At 38.1% G+C, this 20127-nt stretch overlaps 6 protein-coding genes across 7 annotated transcripts; 3 read left to right on the plus strand and 3 right to left on the minus strand.

The window, feature by feature from the left end:
- Positions 1–193: 193 nt before the first annotated feature.
- LOC108107391 (probable serine/threonine-protein kinase dyrk2) lies at positions 194–3652 on the minus strand. Its single transcript, XM_017214909.2, has 4 exons — positions 2304–3652; positions 2182–2243; positions 1914–2119; positions 194–1847 (listed from the first exon to the last, which is right to left on the minus strand). The coding sequence occupies exons 1-4, from the start codon at positions 2350–2352 to the stop codon at positions 302–304; spliced, it is 1863 nt and encodes a 620-aa protein (XP_017070398.1). The 5' UTR covers positions 2353–3652; the 3' UTR covers positions 194–301.
- Positions 3442–5349, plus strand: LOC108107392. The gene is made up of 10 exons (XM_017214910.1): positions 3442–3503; positions 3570–3921; positions 3981–4117; positions 4178–4274; positions 4333–4520; positions 4583–4659; positions 4716–4760; positions 4818–4905; positions 4961–5082; positions 5139–5349. Exons 1-10 carry the CDS (start codon positions 3442–3444, stop codon positions 5237–5239), a joined length of 1269 nt encoding a protein of 422 aa, XP_017070399.1. The 3' UTR covers positions 5240–5349.
- Positions 5315–9214, minus strand: LOC108107390 (potassium voltage-gated channel unc-103). 2 transcript variants are annotated; one of them, XM_017214907.1, is made up of 16 exons: positions 9149–9214; positions 8949–9025; positions 7895–8775; positions 7584–7827; positions 7437–7507; positions 7263–7373; positions 7052–7206; positions 6875–6995; positions 6699–6819; positions 6510–6628; positions 6399–6453; positions 6203–6338; positions 5948–6090; positions 5698–5891; positions 5551–5645; positions 5315–5497 (listed from the first exon to the last, which is right to left on the minus strand). In XM_017214907.1, exons 3-16 carry the CDS (start codon positions 8765–8767, stop codon positions 5359–5361), a joined length of 2577 nt encoding a protein of 858 aa, XP_017070396.1. In that variant the 5' UTR covers positions 8768–8775; positions 8949–9025; positions 9149–9214; the 3' UTR covers positions 5315–5358. The 2 variants fall into 2 exon arrangements, with proteins under 2 accessions (XP_017070396.1, XP_017070397.1); XM_017214908.1 differs by lacking the exon at positions 8949–9025 and having other exon boundaries at positions 9149–9191.
- A 74-nt stretch (positions 9215–9288) lies between these two features.
- Positions 9289–11070, plus strand: LOC108107212 (gamma-soluble NSF attachment protein). Its single transcript, XM_017214628.2, has 7 exons — positions 9289–9416; positions 9479–9546; positions 9789–9904; positions 9965–10159; positions 10212–10282; positions 10339–10696; positions 10884–11070. Exons 1-7 carry the CDS (start codon positions 9352–9354, stop codon positions 10920–10922), a joined length of 912 nt encoding a protein of 303 aa, XP_017070117.1. The 5' UTR covers positions 9289–9351; the 3' UTR covers positions 10923–11070.
- A 290-nt stretch (positions 11071–11360) lies between these two features.
- LOC108107336 (cofilin/actin-depolymerizing factor homolog) lies at positions 11361–13730 on the plus strand. Its single transcript, XM_017214823.2, has 4 exons — positions 11361–11489; positions 12969–13159; positions 13263–13368; positions 13432–13730. Exons 1-4 carry the CDS (start codon positions 11487–11489, stop codon positions 13576–13578), a joined length of 447 nt encoding a protein of 148 aa, XP_017070312.1. The 5' UTR covers positions 11361–11486; the 3' UTR covers positions 13579–13730.
- A 25-nt stretch (positions 13731–13755) lies between these two features.
- LOC108107335 (integrator complex subunit 1) lies at positions 13756–20100 on the minus strand. Its single transcript, XM_017214822.1, has 3 exons — positions 18756–20100; positions 17715–18694; positions 13756–17659 (listed from the first exon to the last, which is right to left on the minus strand). The coding sequence occupies exons 1-3, from the start codon at positions 20074–20076 to the stop codon at positions 13862–13864; spliced, it is 6099 nt and encodes a 2032-aa protein (XP_017070311.1). The 5' UTR covers positions 20077–20100; the 3' UTR covers positions 13756–13861.
- Positions 20101–20127: the final 27 nt, after the last annotated feature.

Raw genomic sequence — 20127 nt, forward strand, 5'->3', positions numbered from 1 at the left:
GGTACTGGAACACGAAAGTTAGCTCGAATTTCATTACCTTAAATCATGAGCTGCCAACTCCGTGTGAAATAATTTGATAATTACTTATTAGCAAAATATCACCTGTGTATGTAAGTATAACCATTATTTATTATTTCATAGCTAATATGTTTATTTTCAATGTATCGTTACTTATTGCTCTTGATGAATTGGCGGCCAAACACATTATAATAAAAAACGCTTTTTTTAATGGTGCTTGTAAGTGTACATAATATTTAATATTTCTCTGTTAATTCAGACAAGACATTCAGACTATTTCTATTTACTGCTGATTTACTTTTTTAAAATATACTTCAATGGGCAAGGACGGTATAAAATTATCATTTTCGAAATGGTTTACTTTTCTGGGGCTATGCTGTTTTGACTTGCCTTTAGTAATGGGCTGTCTTATTTTTAGAGAACCACTGGATATGGTCATAATTGCGGATTCTGTAACTAAAGCGGATTTATCTTCTACTAATCTATCAGATCTAGATTTTGCAAGAGTGGGGCTAGGTCGTATTAATTTCGTCGAGTTTCGAGTAATGACATTTTCATCAACATTTGGCGACTTTCGCGTGCTTGGCGTTTCTCGGCGCTTAAATTTATTGATCGAATCGTTATCGACTTTCATGTTTGTCGTTGGTTCTGGTCCAACCGTGTAATTTAAGTGCTTTCGTCTTTGGTAAATTCTTTTAGACTTCTTGTACTCCCCTTTTATTTTATTGGAATCTGTTGAATTTCTTGATGTTTGAAGGGGTACTTTTTTAGTTGAGGCTAAAACTCGTAGTTTTCTCAATTTTCTATTTACATTTAATCTTCTGGTTGTAGGTGTAGGTGCTGTTGTTGAATCGATTAAGGTGCTGTTGCCTTCGAATACAACTGATTTGGTCACATTCTGAATAGGAGTTTCTTTTGTGGTAACTAAGTTTTTAAGATGAAGCTTTAACAGTTTCAATTTAGTTTCAATATTTGATGAAAAGTTTTTTGTAGCTTTCATGGATTTTAATCTATGTTTATAGGACTCGTTTTTTATATTTGCTGTAAAGTTGTTTTGTACTGGTTGCAATGTTGTCCAACCAGGAGGACTTGTTGTGGTTGTTGTTCTTGTTGTTGTAGTTGAGGTTGATGAACTAACCCAACTTGGTGTGGTGCTATATTCCATATCAAAAAAAGTTGTTTTCGATGGCATAGAATATTCTGTTGTTGCTATGCTGCTTGGGATTGACTGCGTTGTGCGTTGAAAAAGTTCTGTTACAATCTCTGGTGGAATTTCTGTTGTAAATACTTGATGACTAGGGCGAAATTGTTGGTCTTTTGTTTGAGATTTTGTGAATTTAGGTGCAGAATGGGGCAGAATTACATCGTCGAGGGTAAAGTAAGTATGAGCAACATAATTAAAATAAGGCATAGTCGTTGTAGTAGCCAATGGTAGTTCATAATTTGTAGTACTGTGAGAGCTATACAGGTCATTTGGATTTCTATCTTGGAATGATTTTTTTAAACATTTATCCGAGGATCTACCAGCAATGTTTATTATTCGGTTGCGATCCGGGCACTTTTTCCAGCTCTCATTTGAGTAGTCGGAATAGTTCCACTGATTAGAAACGCCAATCAAACTTTCTGCGTTTGAGGCAGTTCTCGTTCCCGCCGTTAACGGTACGAACGAGTTGACGGGAGCCATATTGAAATCCACTGGTGGGTTTACGGGACCTGAACTATATGCAATTGTATTAATAGGGGGTGCGATGTAATTTATCGTAGTAGTAGTAGAAGGTGTCGAACTGGCTCTGAAACCGTGAACAATGCTCATGTCCCTTAAGACGCTCCTGAAAAAAGGAAAGGGAAAAAGGGTATCACTTATATACAAAGTATATGTACGTATAATTAGCTACCTCTTTGAATTTGCATAAGATTCATGGTATTGAGCGGGAGAGGGTGAGTGTACATATCTTGGTAGCATATGCATATTGCTCAAATAATTTTTCAGTCGCATTTTTCCCACCATAATTGGAGTCCTGGTATTGTACCAATAAAAGTTTCGCATAGCATTAGGATGCTGTCTGTATAAAACAATCGCTGGATGTTCCACAGCCCACATCTGAAAGTTAGTTGATGTTGCACACTTTCGCTTTCCTTTCAGAGTAATACATTTTTATTTACCTGACGTTTTGGCCTCATATACGTAGAAGATGACTTTATATTAAGCAATATAGAAAACAGTCCTGGAAAATTATTAAATAGCTGTTTAATTCGCAGGGTCTCTTGGACATGCGTTTTCATACCTATTGTCATATAAATGACAATAATGCTGTCTTTCACTTTCCTCCACATTTTCTATGAATACTTTTTGCTGCAGACAACTAAAGACTACTAGCATTAGTTTTTCATCAAAATGATTTGATACTTGGTTCGCAATCAATGTGTTTTCATGCAATTAGGGCAGATGTATACATTGTAAATCATTCACAGTTTTGATAATAGTAGTTTTGTTAAAGTAATTTAATAAAAAAAATTTCATAAAATACCTTAAAATTATTCTGGAAAATAACGTAATTTACCTAAAAATTTTGAAATTCTTATTATTATTTTTCTATATGATCTGTGTGAATGATTGCTGTTAACTTAGTTCTCAGATGCTGCATTCAAACGTTTGCGTGTGTTCTGTGGAGCATAAAACTCAACGCTTGGACAACCTCATCTTTCTGTTATAATTGTTAAATCTTTACATCCATACATATATGTATTTGAACACACTTTCTTAAAAGTGTGTTAACTTTATCAATAAGTCAGTTTGCCTTATTTAAGACATCGCAGATACCCATTAATACGCCTAATTAAAAAATGTCTTACAAATCTAAAAAATGTGTACAGGATTAATTTCCAATGAAACATTAATGTCTAATTAAAAATACCCTTATGAAAAAGTTCAATGCATAGAACTTTGGAAAATATATGATCGACATATAAGTATTCTTTTCAAACTGAATATAATGGGTATGAGTTAAAAGATTCAGAAAATTAATTTTAAAAAATAGGTCCATGGCATTTTTACTTCTTAAAAAATAAAACGTTTTCTTTTTGAATGCATTTATTTTAGATCTAAAAAATTGTTTTCCATTTTCAGTAATGCACCTCAGATGAATATTATACATCATATAATTTTATTCAAATATGTGATCCTTATCTTCGAAAAAAATCTAAATATTAAACTTCCATTTATTATGTGTAATGTAATATCTTAAAACATCGCGTGCCTTATTTGGTGTTCAGATACAGGATGGGGTATGAATTCTAAAATTGCGTGCCGGACTGAGACATACATATATACATGTACTGCATATAATTATATATATATTATTGCATGCAGGACATAGGTACAGTAAAGTAATTGTGAAAATAGCATTTTCAAATCGAAGAAAAATGTGTGGAAAAGCAGTCAAGGCTTTTGCTGGACCTATTCTAGCTTTTGTTAAGAATAAGGGGTAGGTTTTAAAAAATTTATAATTCAGCTGTTCAGAAAAATAACTTAAGTTTGTTGTTTGTTGCAGAATATTATGGATATTTGTAATATTTATTTCAGGATGGAGCACGGTAAACATTTTTATTCTATTAAAGAATAGATATGAAACAGATTCAACGAGTATAGGGATATCTACTGCTTACAGTCGTTGGACTAATACATTTCCATCAATTGGAATCTGTCTGATAAAAAGCCGCATAAACGAGGCCTTTTCGAGTGCTGTCAGAAGACGTTTCCCTGGACAAAATATACCTTACACATACATAAAAAATATATATGAATTTGTCTTTAGAAGCCGTAATAATTTGAGCTTAAAGCAACTTACTTGCGAAAATCTGAATTCCACATGTGGAGTTGATATTTTAGAAATGAGAAGAGAGGTAGGACGCTGTTTCTGGTTTAATTGTTTTAAAATTTAGATGTACCACATTGGCTATAGTTATTCCCGACGAACTGTTCCGATTTTTTAATAGAAGTTTGTTTTGCTGGAAAATTGATTCCGGACTGCGAGAAAATATTCAAGTTTCATGAACTAGAGATGGGTTATTGTTTTGTGGCTAACAGTTTTTTGGACTAGTAAGTAAAATAATATTAAACTTTTTTCTCACTAAGAACTTTGCTAAAAATTCCCTTTAGCGACAGTACAGATAAAATGCCTTTGCACTATTCTTCACTAGACAAAAACAAGAATTTACGTTTGGTTTTACGAAGCGGCCAAGTATACAACTATGAGGTAAAATCCCAAAATACTTGGTATAATACAACAACAATTTTTCTGCATTCATTTTAAGTTGTATGTTCAGAGTCCCGAAGATCTTCCTTATTTTAATGCTATAACATACGCGGTTTCGCTTGATCCTATGGTACATTCCTTCAATGTTGAGGAAATTCACAATAGCGAAGATGTCATCAACGAGCCAGTTTCCCAACGGATGTGCAAATTCCCAAGTGAAAGTACAATTGAGGGAGTTCCTTACAGGTGATTTATAACATGGAACGCAATAGGAATTGAACCGTTAGGCATTGAATATTTTTCCACAGTTATTCGACATGCATGTCTATTCTACGAGGTCAATTTGAGATGCAAAATTGTAACTGCACTTTATTTAGTTATGAAGGTACACTTATGTTATTCAGTTAGTACAGAAATTTTATAACCATTTTACTATTTAAGATTCTGAAGACATTTGCGGAATGGATAATATGGAGTGTTTGGGAAGTGAGTAAGAGTAAGATGGTTTTACGAGACAGTTGCTAAATTTCAACTATAATTCAGACGAAGTAACCAATGAAATGAAGAACTATGTCGAAACTAATGTGGCTTGCTTACCATCCTGCATGGAACAGCAGATAACCAATGTCGGGTATGCAAGTGCTAGTATTTTGAGTTAGTTTTCAATAACATTTGCTTATATGTAGGAGCTTTGAGGATAGATCTTTACTACTAAAAAAAGGGGAACTAATTGCAGAAATACATATAGCATCTACACCTACCGTGAGGTACTATAGAACAGTCACCCAGACTAAATTGGATCTAATAGGTACGAATCCCCAAACCTGCAAATGCTATTGATGGGCTAAACTTTTTACTATTTAGTTGGCATTGGAAGTGTAATAGGACTCTTTTTCGGCGCATCTTTACTAAACCTTTTTGAAATTATCTCTTTTTTGTTTAAAAAGTTTAAATCATTTTTATAAATGCGAATTTTTAACCCTTTTTACCTTTCAATTTCGCAGCGGCTGTACTCACATTAATCAATAATATATAGTTGATAAAGGCAAATGTATATTTAATTTTAAAATTGTGATATTTGGGGTTAATTGTTATTTTCAAACAAGTCTAAATGATAGTTTGCAATTTCATTTTCTATAAAAATATTAAGGTCACGGGAGTTATCATTCTTAACTTTATGTACAGAAGTATTAACATTTTGTTTCTTATAACGCAGTCCGACTCTAAAAAGAAGCAGATAGAAAAAGTATTCTCCCGGAAACTTGCAATAGCTTACATTCTTATGGAGGGAATATCAGGGGAGCTCCTCATTTTATCGGAGGATTTGGCTCTCAAATAGCGATGCTTGATATCAACTCCAGAGTGTTCGTCCTAGAAACATAGATCGCCTTAGAAACGTTCCTTGATAACTGGACTTACTCACATCTCTCATATTATATGTTATGACCAAGTTGTTAACAAAGCTTTCAAGAAATTCTGGATAAGCATCAAGGACGTCCAGCAAATCATCCCTATGTAACTTATGGATATCGCAGTACGTCAGTGCCCTAACTACTCCGTTTGATTTTCCAAGAGTTGGATATATGCACGGATTTTCACCGAATATGTCGTTTTTACCTAAAGTAAAAGCCATTTGTTTTTGTAATTTTAATTGTACTTTAAAAATAACTCACCCAATACAACAATCATATTTCCAGCTTTTTGAATCTCTATGGAACCCCTGGCTATAAAAAACAATGAAGTAAGGACATCTCCTCTATGGACTAAGATGTCACCAGGCGGCGCATGGGTAGTTTTAAATTTAAGCGAAAAAGCTCTGAAAATTAAAATTAATGAAGTCTGGTTAATTTTTCAAATTTTCAACGTGGTAACCTACTTACAAATAAATATGAATTTTCGATCTTATGTGTAATGATGTTCAATCTTACCTTAGACAACCAGGACTGGCTTCCGAAAAAGCTGCGCATGTGGTTAACAACTTTCTGTTTAAATGAAGGCAAATGTCGGCTTGTAGACACTCCGGAAATCCTTTCAGTAGCGAGCTCATATCAATTCCATTTGTATCTTAAAAATCAATAAATTTAAATAAATAAATAAAATCAAGAGTGTTGTTAATAACATTACAGGTCCATGCGTGTTGAAAATATTCCTCTAGTCTCTGCCTGAGCGGATTTGGTATCTGTAGGAAGGTGAGAAGATAAATGATTTATTTATAGCGCTTGGTATCATTAATACCTGATGGAATCGAATGAATTCTCGAACGCGCAACATTTGGGTGTGATATCTTGCCGTTCCAGAATACAGTCTTTGTATTATCGCCGACACGTTTCCAAAAATACTGGCATACATAAGAGCTTGAGGGGAAATTACAAATATTTCTAGTTATTAACAAATAAATTTAAAATAAAACCGCATTTCGCCTACATCCAACAAGCATTACACAAATGGTGAACGCTTTTTCAGCATCAGTATTCGGTGCCACATTTCCAAATCCAACCGACGTAAGTGAGGTAAATGTAAAATATAAGGCCGTAATATAACGCGACTATGGGGAAAAATTTTGAAATCATCCGTGTTGCTGGGTCAAAACTTAGCTTTACCTTTATTGAGGGTCCACCAGTTCGGTTGTCAAAATACGGTTCTTGAATATCATATGCCAAGGAATTAAGCCAACCGATATTTTTCGCCGCAATAGACTTTTCTGCGTTTCCAATCGCATACCTGAAATAAAGTATTAGGATTTGGGGCAAAATCTGAGTACTAGCAAGTGAATTTACCATATGCAGGCCAGCCAATGGGCAATTAAAATAAAAGTTGCCATTAATAATATAAGAACTGCAGCCCCATATTCGGAATAACGATCAATTTTCCGGGCTACACGAACCAGTCGTAAAAGTCGCGCTGTCTTCAGAAGTCCTATTAGGGTAGTTGTCTGAAAAAGCGACTTCATACTTTCATGAACTTCGGAAAAGGCTAAGAAAATCTCACCTCATCTGTATCACTACCAACTAGAAGCAAATCAAATGGAACAGCTGCCACAAGATCAATTAAAAACCAACCGCTTAAGTAGTGAACTGCTATGCGGCCTGGATGGGATACCTATATCATCATAGAAGGATCATTTGTTATTGGTTTTTCCAATTTGCGTGTCTCTAATCGTACCACTTCATCCTGAGCGTTGACAAAAGTTGTACGAAAGTTTATTAGGATATCGACGATAAAAGTAACATCCACTGTAAGGTTACCATTAAGAATAAGAACTTTACGAATTTAACACACAGCACTTTAATATATGTATGTATGTCTTACCAATCAAATCAATTATAACTATGGGGTCAGAGTTTATGTATTTGTTATTTCTTCTTTGATAATCCTGTTCTCCAAGCAGAAACGCTGCTACGTACGGCGTAAAAATTGCTGTGTACATCACTAGGATTAATATCACCCAATCCCATACGGCCTTAAATGGTGAATAATGCAATAAGGTCCACTTGTGATAATAGTTGTTCTGCAACTTCTGGTCAAGAAGTATGTTTCCACCCAGAGAAGTGATCTTTTGAAAAAATGTATTCATATGTGTAAACAGAAATCATAACGGTAATGAGATGACTTTGGCTTACCATTTCATTCGGATCTTGCATTTTCGGCTCACTCTTTGAACCGAGAAGAGCTTCTTTGTCCAGCATATCATCATATGAACTTCCCAAAACGTTATCGGTCGTTTTTTCTGTTTGATTATATTTAGGGTTTTTGAACATGCACTCGTAGGAATTACCCTTATGGGTTTGGAAAATGTCGCTGTTATTTTTACGGGATGGGTCATACGAGCAAAGCAAATCACAATCCCGCCTTGTAGACGTCTGGTAGTTTTTAATATACAGCTTCTTTTTATCACATTTTACGCATTTTTTCGATGCTTTGCTGCTAGTATGCTTTTTGGTCTGGCTTGACCTTAGCTCGTTTGAGACATTATTCGAGTCAATTAAACTTTCCCCCTTGTTGTTCTTATTCTTTTTCAAGCACTCTCTTTTATTGTTTAATTTGAATAGTAAGGGAGAAAAGAAACAATCTGGCGTGTACTTAGTGCCTTGTTTTTCCTTGGATTTTAGTTTTGTTTTAAGTTCTAGTGTGTCATTATCATTACTAGATCTAGTTCGCAAGAACTTGTGATAAACCAGAGTGTTATGGTCGGGTACATTTTTCGGAAATCTTGACAAACTCTCTTTTTTGTCGTCGAACATACTGGCGTTTATCAAAATATCTGAAACAAAAACTTGCTTCTTTTCAATCTTATTTAGGTTGCACATAAGCGAGAAGAGTTCCCTTTCTACAAATTTATTGGATTTTGCAAGGCAATTTCTTTTAAATTCCTTTAAAGGCGGTTTCTTAGCGGTATCATTAATATTATTGTTAGACATGTACAGCTCGCATTGCTGTACTATTTTATCCAATTTGCGGATTTCGCTCAGTTCCACACAAGATTTGTGGGACATTTTAAAATCTGCAAAAACATAAAAACGAAAAAGTTTTGCAAATTAAAATCAAACAGCATTAGTTGCAAATGTACAATATGCAGATTCCAGTGCAATAATAATTAGAATAAGCCATACGTTTTAAAAAAGTTTTATTGTCAAGTATTCAAGATAAAGATTTGCAAAAGTTTCGATGTCTTACCCAATGCACTTTTTTATTTATGTACTTCGCAAATCAAAACAGAACAGGTAATGAAATACAGATAAGGAAAACAGGAGCTAGAACGAAAATCCCATAAATAATAAACAAGATTATTTATCATTTGTATAAAATCTAAAATATCTTTTTTAAATCCCACTATATTTTTTTTTAAATTAATTAATATTAGAACCAAAATGCACCTTTTAAGGGAAATAAAAGTGATATTTATTTCGCGTGTAATCAAACCTAGTTTTTCAGAAATTTCAGACATGCGCACAAGTTAAAAGATTCCAATCCACTGTGATGTTCAAATAGTTATTATTTCACTTGACGCGTTCGGCCACACTATTTTCAAACGTAAACAATTGATTTTTCCTAAAAAACAAAGCTTGTTTTGTCAAAAATGTCTGGAGTTGCTGCTAAGAAGATAGCCGAAGCAGAGGATCTGGTGAAGCAAGCCGAGAAAAGGTGTCTTTATATGTAATAATTTTATTGACTGATCTTCGAATTAAACGTGCATATATTTGCAGCTTGAAATTGTCTATGCTAAAATGGGTACCTGATTACGATAGTGCTGCGGATGAGTATTCCAAAGCTGGTGAGTATTATAAAGTTTAAAGGAACCATGTATGCATGTATGTATGTATATAAGACTTTATAAGATACTAGTGGAATTCGAATATTCTAATATCATTGAAATATTACCAAACCTTATTCATTTTGGTAATATTTGAGTATACACACATGTAAGTTTTTGTATATTATTTAGTTTCTAAAGAAATAAAAATAATAATTTTACAAAAATGCTTATTTATCTATAACGTAAAAATTTGCTTACAGCCACTGCATATCGAATAGCTAAAAGTTATGACAAGAGCAAGGATTGTTTCTTGAAAGCCATTGAGTGTTACAAAAACAACAAGTCCTGGTTCCACGCTGCAAAATCATACGAACAGGTATGGTAAACAAGTCAACAAAACCTTTAGAAATATCTCAAAGACCAAGATGTTTTGTAGATTATTTTGCTGTGTAAGGATTCTGATAAACTATACGAAGTAGAGGAATATGCCAACAAGTCGGCAAGTTTGTATCAACAGCATGGTTCTCCGGAAGCAGCCGCTTCCGCATTGGATAAAGCCGCAAAATTAACCGAATCCAAACATCCTGACATGGCCTTGAGGTTTTACCAACATGCTTTGGAAGTCATAATGGTGGGTACCATTAACGTCTATTATTTTTAAATTGATGTAATGTTTTGGACAGATTGAGGATTCCGTCCGTCAAGCAGCAGAATATGCATCGAAAGTTTCAAGAATACTGGTCAAACTAGCAAGGTATGTTATCAATGTAGCATTTTGCCTTATATATTTAATAAATTTTAATGAATCAGGTACGAAGAAGCTACTAACGCGCTTAAAAAAGAGATAAGTTTAAATCAGCAAACAGAATCTTATGGACAAATTGGACGTTTAGTCGTGGCCTTGGTAATGGTACAATTGGCACGCGGAGATTCTGTTGAAGCCGAAAAGACATTCAGAGAATGGGGAAACTGTTGCGAGCCAGAGGAAGTGTCCACTCTGCAAACGTTACTGCAGGCCTTTGATGACGAGGATCCAGAACTAGCTGCTAGGATGTTGGCATCCCCATTTATCCGCCATATGGATGTAGAGTATGCAATTTTATCTAAAAACATTCCATTACCTCAAGGTATACAGTTGGAGAAGAAACCCGAAGTTAATGCTGGAGTTGTAAGTACTACTATTGTTACACTTTCCATCTTGGATATTTTATTTCGTTGCTAAATATGACAGTGAGATTTTGTTTTAAATTAATAAAATCTGTAAAATATCAATAACACAAATAGAAAATCAACTGATTGTATTCCCAGTTATACATTTCAAAAGCTAATAAAATTACCCTTCTTCCGTTTTTAAGGAAACTATTGACGCCGAGGACGAGGGAGGTTTATGCTAAATTCATTAAAGTTTTACTATCTGCTTCTTAGTCAAAATATATTTATCGTTAAAAACGCTTTTAATATACAAATTGTTAAATACAAATTTCATCGCAATTGTTGTACTAATTACCTTAAGAATTAAATAAAAGAAGATATGCTAATATATTTCGGGATGATTTGAGTTTGTTGACTAAAGTAATAGGTTGATATTGTTAAAATCTCTTTTGGAAATATTTACTAAAATAATAATTATTGATTAGATATTTTCAAATACAATCCACAAATTAGGTATGATATTTTATTAATTCTCCGTGTATTTAAATAGCATGTTAAATTAAAAATAAATATTTTTTGCGAAAACTTCAAATGTGCTATTCCAACGTTTCAAACTAAGAACTTACGTTCATGACGCGTCAAGACGCATGTTGATATTTTGCATTGGACTGGCAACTCTAGGCTATGCGAAATAACCGACCAAATTGATTCGTCCGGTTGTTCGTGAAAGAAGGCGGAAGGTTAAACAGTATTTATAATATATACCAGCAATTTAAAAATTGTGAAAGTAAATAACTACACGAAAAATGGTACGTATTTCGAATCCTAAGCAGATGAGTAAAAAAGGCGGTCTATAAGGGAATTATTGGTTATTTCGTATGTAAGAGAGAGAGTAGGAGTGCGAATGAGTGTCTTTGACTCGATGAATCATATAAGCATCTCCTTTGAAATCTGTATATACATACATTCAGATAAGTGTGTATATATACCAATCATACATATATTTCAAATTTTTTTTTTTTTTTGCCGATATGTACGTTAGCCATATTCGGGCATATACATGTTCGTGAATGTGTGCGTATATATATATATATGTATATACAAATTAGTCATTGGTAGCAGCGGATATTACTCATTTATTGAAGTGTTTCATACTTCTCATCAGCCACTCACACTCATAAATGGTAAATTCGCGAAAAAACTCGCGAAAGAATGCTCAGAAGTAGCAGCTGGAAAAATGGAGCGATTAGAAATTCAAATGTTGGAAAGAGAAATGCTCACACATTTTGATTTTCTTTGCTATATATATTTTTACACACTTAAGTGTGTGTGGGTATACCGCTTTTTTATATTTCGATGGCTATAAATATGTACGTATGTATGTATGTATCAGCGGCGCAAGGCTTATTGCTTATTTTCTCGCAGAAGCAAAATGTGTGTATGAAAACTATATTACCACACAAAAATATATATCCATATATGTATCTACAGGCATACATATTTAAGGTGTGATCGTTTCCTTGCCGCCTGCGTACATATGCCTATATTTCTTTCCGCCTCCGGATGTCTGGTTGTGTGCTTTTTAGACGACTGTATGTATGATAAATTTGATTTTTCACCCTTTCCTGAAGGTTTTGGAAAATCGTGAATTTTCTTCTGTTTTGCGGCCGCCACAAAGGTGTGGGAGAGCAGCCGCCTCCCATTGGTTTTCTTTCTCCCAAACTCTCAGCTTGATCTCACCCTTAAACTTTGCCGGCAGTTGTGAACTTACCCTTGAACTTTTTGAGCGGCGAAAAAAGGAAACGGGCCGTAATAGTGCCACGCCCACTACTCTTAGCCAAGTATGATCCGCATGCTGACGGCTTTAACCGTTAAAAGTTCTTCGGCAACAAAGAAAATACAAAGCATAAACTATTTACATTTACGTTTGTTATTGCCGGCAATCGAAGAAGTAAAATTTGCGAAGTGGAAAAGAGACGGCTATAGTGTCAGCTGAAAGTGGGCAGTTATGTTTGGCTTTACATATTCACATATCTACATCAGTTAAATACAGGGTGCCTCGTGTTTTATGTCGGTATGAAACCTTGATAATGAAGTTTTAGTCATGAATCGCTTTATGAATATGCTTTACATTAAAGTTAATTTTAGTTAATAATTTATTAAATATAAGGAAACCAAGTTGGAACACCCTGTATTATCAGAACATATATTCATCTTCCGTTTGCAGTTTGGCACGCTTTCAATATTCAATGTTTTAAATCTTCATTTTAATTTTGATTTCTTTATAGGCTTCTGGTGTAACTGTGTCTGATGTCTGCAAGACTACATACGAGGAAATAAAGAAGGACAAAAAACATCGCTATGTTATTTTCTACATTCGCGATGAAAAGCAGATTGATGTAGAGACTGTCGCAGATCGCAACGCCGAATACGATCAGTTTCTAGAAGATATCCAGAAATGTGGTCCTGGAGAGTGCCGGTAAGTTTCAATTATAAATAAAGAGGATCTAAAAACCATTATAATCTAAATTATAAACATATTTAATATTATATTTATTTCAATATTTGTCCATTTTTCACAGGTATGGATTGTTCGATTTTGAATACATGCATCAATGTCAAGGCACCTCTGAGAGTTCAAAGAAGCAAAAGCTGTTCCTTATGTCATGGTGTCCCGACACTGCCAAGGTATGTTAAGGACACAAAAAACAAGAAAACACGATAACTATCAATGGTCTTCAATTTGTACAGGTTAAGAAGAAGATGTTGTACTCCAGCTCCTTCGATGCTCTCAAGAAGTCCCTGGTGGGCGTGCAAAAGTACATACAAGCCACTGATCTTTCCGAAGCCTCCCGGGAAGCTGTCGAGGAGAAACTCCGGGCCACCGACCGCCAATAATCTGTACGAGCACTGTGCATTGCATTTAACAAACAAGGCATGCATGAAACAGCGATGGAAGCACGTATCCTGTTGATATCGCCAATTTGTATGAGAATTTTCTACATAATTTGTATTTTCAGTAGAAATAAAGAATAAAATATTTAACTTGATTAAGGCGCATTTCAACATTTCAAATGTGGTAGAAATCTTGTACCTCTGAATACACTTTATTATTAAAAAACGTTTAGCTGTAAGATTACAATATACATAAGATGAGAAGTCTAACTTATAAGCAGAACATTTAATAGCCATGCTGAATCACTAATGTCTGAAGGACCTTTCGTATCTGGTGGCCAGTGTTCAGGCACGATTTCAGGCCCAGCGAAAAGGCCACGGTTAGAATATCTATTGCGTGTTCCTGCAGCAGCACCGACATTTCCGGCAAATTATCTATAGCCGTCGCCGCCACCAAGGAGTTCTCATCACGCAGGCACTGAATGTAGGCATTCAGGGTGCACAGGTTTATGTCCGAGTTGCCAGGATTGTGCTTAAGATGTCTGATCAGGATGATGAAGGCGATGGAACGGATCTGAGCACTCGGAGAGAATATCAGGTTGAGCAATCTCTCAAATAGCTCGTTGATAAAAACAAATCTTTTGGAGGTCAGACACTCCAACTCTTTCATGGGAAACAGAATGACGTCCTCGGTGTTCGCCTGTTTAATTATCTTGATAAGATCAAGGAAGTATGGTGATATTTCCGTGTAGTTCGATTTGCTGTAGGAGCCTAAGGTAAGGACCGAAGAAGTGCCCCTGCTGCCAGCCACATCATTGGGCGTGGGCGGGTTTCCCTCGATGGGGTCCTCCGAAACTACGCCTTTGCTGGCCGATGGTTTCACCTCAAAGTGCTCGTCCAGATCGTACTCGTACTTAACCTCCTCGTCGTCCAATTCGGTGGCTGAATGCGACTTATGCTGCAGTAAGGCCACTGCTTGAACCAAAACCTGGAGCTTACTTAGCCAGGTGTACTTGGCAGCCAATTCCTTGAGGATGCCAACGTACTGCTCGATGAAGAGCAGGGCACTTGAGGGATTGCAGTTTATGTAAGCCTGCAGCATTTGCACAAACTTATTCAGCATTTGACACGCCTCTTTCACCGAACTATGGTGCTTAAAGAAATTGAAGTAGCACGACAGCATGTTTTGAATCTCATTTTTGTACGCGTCCTCAAAGATGGTTGGCTGTAGCAGCTCCAGTGTCCTGAGGATTTGAACAAATCTGTGAAAGTGGTGCTCCTCCCGCAAGGCCTTCATGCTGATCTGGGCCCGACCCTGCATAATGGACGACAGGACGCTTAACTGGCGAAGAAACAGCAGCGGATGAGAAGCAGCCAGCTTGCGCAGAAGCAACTCTGTGTCCGTGGACAGGGTTTCAAAATCTTTCTTGCGCACCAGACTTCCCAAACAGGTTATTAAATTGTTGGATACCTTGTCGGCCTGGCAACCCTTTAAACTCTGCAATTTGTAGGCCTGCTCGCCAGTTTTGCTTGGTTTAAGGAACTTAACTCGGGGGTACATGATGTACATTTGCTGTAGGACCTGCAGTTTCAAATGGTCGGACACTGCACTGCTCTCCACGTATTCCATTACTCTAACCATAAGATCTCTTCGTTTCTCTGTTAGCTTAAACAGCAGGTTCATTCTCGAGCAGAGCTTAAAATCGTAATTTCCGCTATTCACCTTGACCTCCGAAAGTCCTTCGTGCAAAATAAAGTGGGCAAACGGTTCCAGTTCTGAAGTCCTTAGTAAGAAGAAGGCATCCGGCCGTACGTTCTTTGACATGTACTTCTCACGACCTTTCCAAAGTTTTGGATTAGTGGTCAGAGCCTCGAAATAGTTCAGAACCGTCGCACAGTCGTAGTCTTCATGGAAATTCTTAAACAAATACTCGGAAATTCTTTCGATTGTGTCCCAGTTGGTTTGGTGATTGATTAAAGACAGTAGATAGAATCTAAACTCGCTACAAGACTTTGAGAAGAGGAAGCGCTCCTTCATCAGCTGCGTTGAAACGATTTCGGGATCCATTTCAGACAGCCAATCGATAAAGAGTCCGTTGTGGAAGAGCTGGTCGCTCTTGCTTTTCGCGACCGTTTTGCAATCTTCGGTCTGATTGAAACTATCGATGATGCTCCTTACAATTTTTTTTCTGCCCAACGAAGCGGAATTCGTCTTAAACTGCTGCACAAAAGTCTCGCAGGAATTTCTTAACATAAAAACCAAGCTCTCACGATATAGTTCTGTCTTCAGCAGACTGGAGTCGGTGAAATTGTGCTTGAAAATATTAATGTTCTTTTTCAAAGTAGTCTCCAGTATGTGGTATTTATCGCTGTGCAGCATAGAACTAAGAAAGGTTCTTAAAGTAGTGCAGGCATGTCGATTCGTAACGGCATCGCTACCCACGGCTATCAGTTCGGTTATGGCTGTGACCAGATCGTTTCGATTGCTATTTGGGCTGACCATCACATTCAACAGTTTTTGTGACACCTCTTTAGTGGTCGTGAAATCGTTCCGACTTCTAGCCGATTCTGTGGAATCGTAATCGTCAATATCCACCGTCTCCTGGATAACTACACTGATTTTTGGCAAATCCGGCACGGTCTGTGAGTGGGAATGCAGATCGAGCGCCTGAACGGTGTAGTGTCCATTTTTTGCTCCACGCGCCTGCTGTATCTCAATGAGTTGCGCTAGATAAGCCTTATTGAGGATGGCATTCTTCACCAAATCAAACTGCTCCAATACAGCTGTGTCCAACATGGCCAGGAGCTTTGACATTGAGTTGACCGGCGTGCCGAAGTTTTGCACAAACAGTACAATTTGATCGGGTGTCAGGTCATTCAGAGCGGCCTCGATCAGTCTGTCAACGGACGAACGGATCATTTTTAGCTTCAACCAGTCGGGCAAAAGTTGAACCTGTTCCTGCGGCATGCTGGGCAGGAAAGCAACGGGAGCGGGTCGTCCTGGTGGAAACCAATAATCTAAAATGGGAATCGATTCGGGCATGTTGCTGTTTGAATATGTAAGCAGGATAATGAAGGCGTGAATAATGTTTATGTGGAGGGGCAGCTGCACTCCGTCGTCAAACTGAACCATCAGTAAGTCCGGATATTCGGTCCACTCGTACGGTTCATGGTATTCCCTCAGCTTAATAATATAATTATTAAACATTACAAAAAGGCACTTAAGCGTCTGAATGCGGTTCTCGTCGGGCACGTAATCATAATCCTCCTGAGATATAATGATGTGCTGGAACATTGTGCTGCGTTCCACTATCAACTGTGCCATATCGATGACATGGTCGAGCATTTCATTAACAGGATCGTTCAGCGTGTGCGCCGTAATAAACTGAATGTAGGCCATAATCAGCTCGGGACAGTTCTCGACCTGGCAGGCAGCTCGCAGCTGTGGAATTATAAAGGGTTTAACCTCAAAAAAATGGGGAATTTGCTGGATCGACTTCAACAGCCATTCGTTTTCAAAATCTCCAGAGTGCCTGAAAATTATTTTCAGACCTAATAGAGCCGCTACACGTGATTGTTTTACCGTGGATGACAACCGTCTAAATATATAGTCCAAAAGCTCGCAAACGATTTGGTGGCTTAAATTTCCATCAAATATTAAATTTCTCAGGAAGTTGACCAGTTCGGCATCTCGACTATTTTCTTCGTTGATGATGTGCGCATTGAAAAGTAGGAACTCGCACAAGCACTGTACTGGAAGATGGCTGAAGTCACCCTCGCTGTTCTGAACCAGGTCTGAAAGCCAGGGCATGGACTGCGTGGTGCCCTGCCTCTGAATAATGTCCAATAGCAAGTCCGGCTTGCGGCAGCGGCAGAACAAATGGCCCAGCTTGTATGTCTGGTTAAGAAACTTCAGCTGGTCCAACACCATTGAGGGCACTTTTCTCGGCGTACCCATTGGATCCATCAACATCAGTTGAGTGATTAAAATTGCAGTCTCTTCGGTAATAACTGCATGGGGCGATGTTTGAGCAGCCAAATATGTTTCAAACTGCAGAATATGATCCCTCTCCACTGTGATTATCTACAATAAATTTATTGAAGTACGTGCACGTATTTTATTTTTGTTAGAAACGCACCTGCAACTCATCCTTGTTTGCTGCCGAATTATTGAACTGATTAGTAATACATATTTCCATCATCATCTTCATTGTGGGGTAGTGATCCCAGCAAAAGGCTCCAAAGGAGGAGGGATTGTGTGCGGATATCATGAGCAAAATCAGCCACGCCTTCCAGTAAAACGCTATGATAGCCAGCTTTGGCGGCTCGTAATCCGGTGGTAATCGGATATTCTCCGGATGATGGTATTCGGACATGCTAAACAAGAAATCAATGATATCGAATTTGTTGGCCTGCACAGCCGGTATATTGGTGGCCTTCATTCCAGATACTCGCTTGATAACCAGCAAGAGGACATCAAAGGTGTTTGCAATGGAAAAGGGAATATCCTTGGTGATTCCTATTAATATAATTCGCAGAAGGGTCTCTTCGTGAATCGGCGTCTCGGAGATTATCCTTAAAATTGCTCCTCGCTCTGGCTCTGACGGCCACTGATCGCAACGCGAATACTGCTCTGGGCTATCCAAAAGCAGTAGTTTGTGTAGCGCTTGGTGATATTCGGCGGCTGGTATCTTGAATACAGTGGGCACAGTTTCGTACATCCAGGACACAGTGTCCAATTGAATCTGCGACATCTGATTATATAACTTAAGCAGCGCATGGTTATTTTTTGTATCTCGATTTGTTTTTAGAGACAAACTGGCTTCCCTAGCCTGCGGTGTGGCCGACAAAAACATGCAAAGACACACAATGTCTACCATGGAGTGAAAGATTCGTTCCTTAAACTCAAACATTTCAATTTGCGGCGTGAGGTCCTCCCGCTCACTGAGGAATGTCTTGCAAAACTTGACCAGGTTTACATCAAAGCGAAGCATTCGCACAAGTTCCCTTAAAAAGACACGCAAGGTGCGAAGGCAATCGTCCCGTTGTAGCAAAAATTCCTGGTAGATTTCAGCCAGATTTGCAGCCGATTGATCGGAAGACGTTTGAAACATAGTGGCTGTTAACAGAAAATATTAAGAATTAAGCACCAACATATATTATGGTTTTAGTTTCTTTACCCAGCATTCCCATATTGTTCGGATTCCTCGTGTTAGAGAGCTCATTTTGCACAACCAATTTCATCACAGTACTTAAGATGTCTGGCTGTAAATAGATCATCTCCTTTAAGCACGACATATAATGGTTGATCAGGGGTTTCGTTTTAAGGCGCATCTTCACCAGAACCAGGAGGACTTCGTTGTCTTGAGTGTTGCGTCCCTTGATGTTAAAACAGATGTATGAGAGCAGTTGCTGGGCGAACTTTACCAACTTTCCGTTGTGGATCCACAGCTCTAGCCGGGAAATGCTCAGACATCGCACCTCTGCAATACCAGAAGTGGTGCATAGGAACTTAAGAAAGTTCCTGGTGTAGTTATCCTGCTGCTGGCGTTTGTTCAGCTGGTCGCGAATGGCATCGCTCACATGCTTTTGCACCACAGCGTCGCTAAACCTTGGTTTCGTGGTGCACATGGCATCGGAAATGGGTTCAGACTCGGTGTTCAGGGGACTGGCATCTAAGCTTTGCGTGGAATTGTCTCCTGAATCGTCGTCCACGGTCATGCTGTCTCTGTGCGCCTGACCTGATGGAAGAGCCGTGCTCACATCCCACCGAAGTAGACTTATGTGTGGAGTTCGTGTCTTAAATGAAGCGCATATGTTTTTGACCAAAGGAGCACACAATTCATTATCCGCCCAGAAACGCTCGTTGACCGCATCGTCTATATAGGTGCGGAGGATTATTTCAGGCCACTGAGATATGTCTACAAAGCCCCGCGTCAACAAATTGGAAAACAGGATGTGCAGGTTGGTGTTGTACCTCATTTTCACATTAGCCTCCCGTCGCAAGAAGGATAACAACGCGCAGGCCACTATATCTGTGGAAAATATACTAGGCTGAAGCTTTGACACGTAAATAAGTGCCAGCAGGGATATATTGTCCACCTTGGAACGAGAGGAGCTTGTGGTTGTCTGTTTTATAACGCCGCAGACCAGCCGGCCTACAGTTTCATTGTCGTTTTGCTCCAAGGCCGCGTATATAGTTTCGATGACAGTCTCCAGGTCGCAGTCAATAGCAAACTGCTCCCAGGACTCGCACTGGCTGCTTCCGGAGGAAATGTCCGTGGCGCTTGCATCTTTTAGGTTGCCCCGAAACCGCTTGCTCGAACTGGCTAAAGAGGAGGAGGCTTCGCGTTTGCGGTCTGTCGAGGATATGGCCTTGATGGGCAAGATCTTGGACTTCGAGTCATCGCGTACATTCTTGGTGCCGAGGGCAAATAGTTCTCCTCCCAGAGGAACCTTTTTTTGCGATCTATTCGACCCGCTGCCTTTACCGCGGTCCATTTTATTTTGCTTTTGCGGATTACACGTTAGTACAGTGTGGCCAAGGCTATC

Source organism: Drosophila eugracilis, unplaced genomic scaffold (genome assembly GCF_018153835.1).
Source record: "Drosophila eugracilis isolate 14026-0451.02 unplaced genomic scaffold, ASM1815383v1 contig_1765, whole genome shotgun sequence".
Lineage (NCBI taxonomy): Eukaryota > Metazoa > Arthropoda > Insecta > Diptera > Drosophilidae > Drosophila > Drosophila eugracilis.

Excerpts from the sequence above, each read along its gene's own strand:
- LOC108107390 (XM_017214907.1), bottom strand. The coding sequence starts at position 8,767 with ATGTCCCACAAATCTTGTGTGGAACTGAGCGAAATCCGCAAATTGGAT. Across the intron at positions 6,454-6,509 it reads AATTCATTCGATTCCATCAG|ATACCAAATCCGCTCAGGCA; the intron begins GTATTAATGATA and ends ACCTTCCTACAG. Across the intron at positions 6,091-6,202 it reads GCCAGTCCTGGTTGTCTAAG|AGCTTTTTCGCTTAAATTTA; the intron begins GTAAGATTGAAC and ends TTTAATTTTCAG.
- LOC108107212 (XM_017214628.2), top strand. The coding sequence starts at position 9,352 with ATGTCTGGAGTTGCTGCTAAGAAGATAGCCGAAGCAGAGGATCTGGTG. Across the intron at positions 9,417-9,478 it reads GTGAAGCAAGCCGAGAAAAG|CTTGAAATTGTCTATGCTAA; the intron begins GTGTCTTTATAT and ends ATATATTTGCAG. Across the intron at positions 9,905-9,964 it reads CTGCAAAATCATACGAACAG|ATTATTTTGCTGTGTAAGGA; the intron begins GTATGGTAAACA and ends GATGTTTTGTAG.
- LOC108107335 (XM_017214822.1), bottom strand. The coding sequence starts at position 20,076 with ATGGACCGCGGTAAAGGCAGCGGGTCGAATAGATCGCAAAAAAAGGTT. Across the intron at positions 18,695-18,755 it reads GAACAATATGGGAATGCTGG|CCACTATGTTTCAAACGTCT; the intron begins GTAAAGAAACTA and ends TTCTGTTAACAG. Across the intron at positions 17,660-17,714 it reads CAAACAAGGATGAGTTGCAG|ATAATCACAGTGGAGAGGGA; the intron begins GTGCGTTTCTAA and ends AATTTATTGTAG.
- LOC108107392 (XM_017214910.1), top strand. The coding sequence starts at position 3,442 with ATGTGTGGAAAAGCAGTCAAGGCTTTTGCTGGACCTATTCTAGCTTTT. Across the intron at positions 3,922-3,980 it reads TTTTAGAAATGAGAAGAGAG|TTATTCCCGACGAACTGTTC; the intron begins GTAGGACGCTGT and ends CATTGGCTATAG. Across the intron at positions 4,521-4,582 it reads ATTGAGGGAGTTCCTTACAG|TTATTCGACATGCATGTCTA; the intron begins GTGATTTATAAC and ends ATTTTTCCACAG.
- LOC108107336 (XM_017214823.2), top strand. Across the intron at positions 13,160-13,262 it reads TGTGGTCCTGGAGAGTGCCG|GTATGGATTGTTCGATTTTG; the intron begins GTAAGTTTCAAT and ends CATTTTTCACAG. Across the intron at positions 13,369-13,431 it reads GGTGTCCCGACACTGCCAAG|GTTAAGAAGAAGATGTTGTA; the intron begins GTATGTTAAGGA and ends CAATTTGTACAG.
- LOC108107391 (XM_017214909.2), bottom strand. The coding sequence starts at position 2,352 with ATGTGGAGGAAAGTGAAAGACAGCATTATTGTCATTTATATGACAATA. Across the intron at positions 2,120-2,181 it reads ATATGAGGCCAAAACGTCAG|ATGTGGGCTGTGGAACATCC; the intron begins GTAAATAAAAAT and ends ACTAACTTTCAG. Across the intron at positions 1,848-1,913 it reads TCTTATGCAAATTCAAAGAG|GAGCGTCTTAAGGGACATGA; the intron begins GTAGCTAATTAT and ends TCCTTTTTTCAG.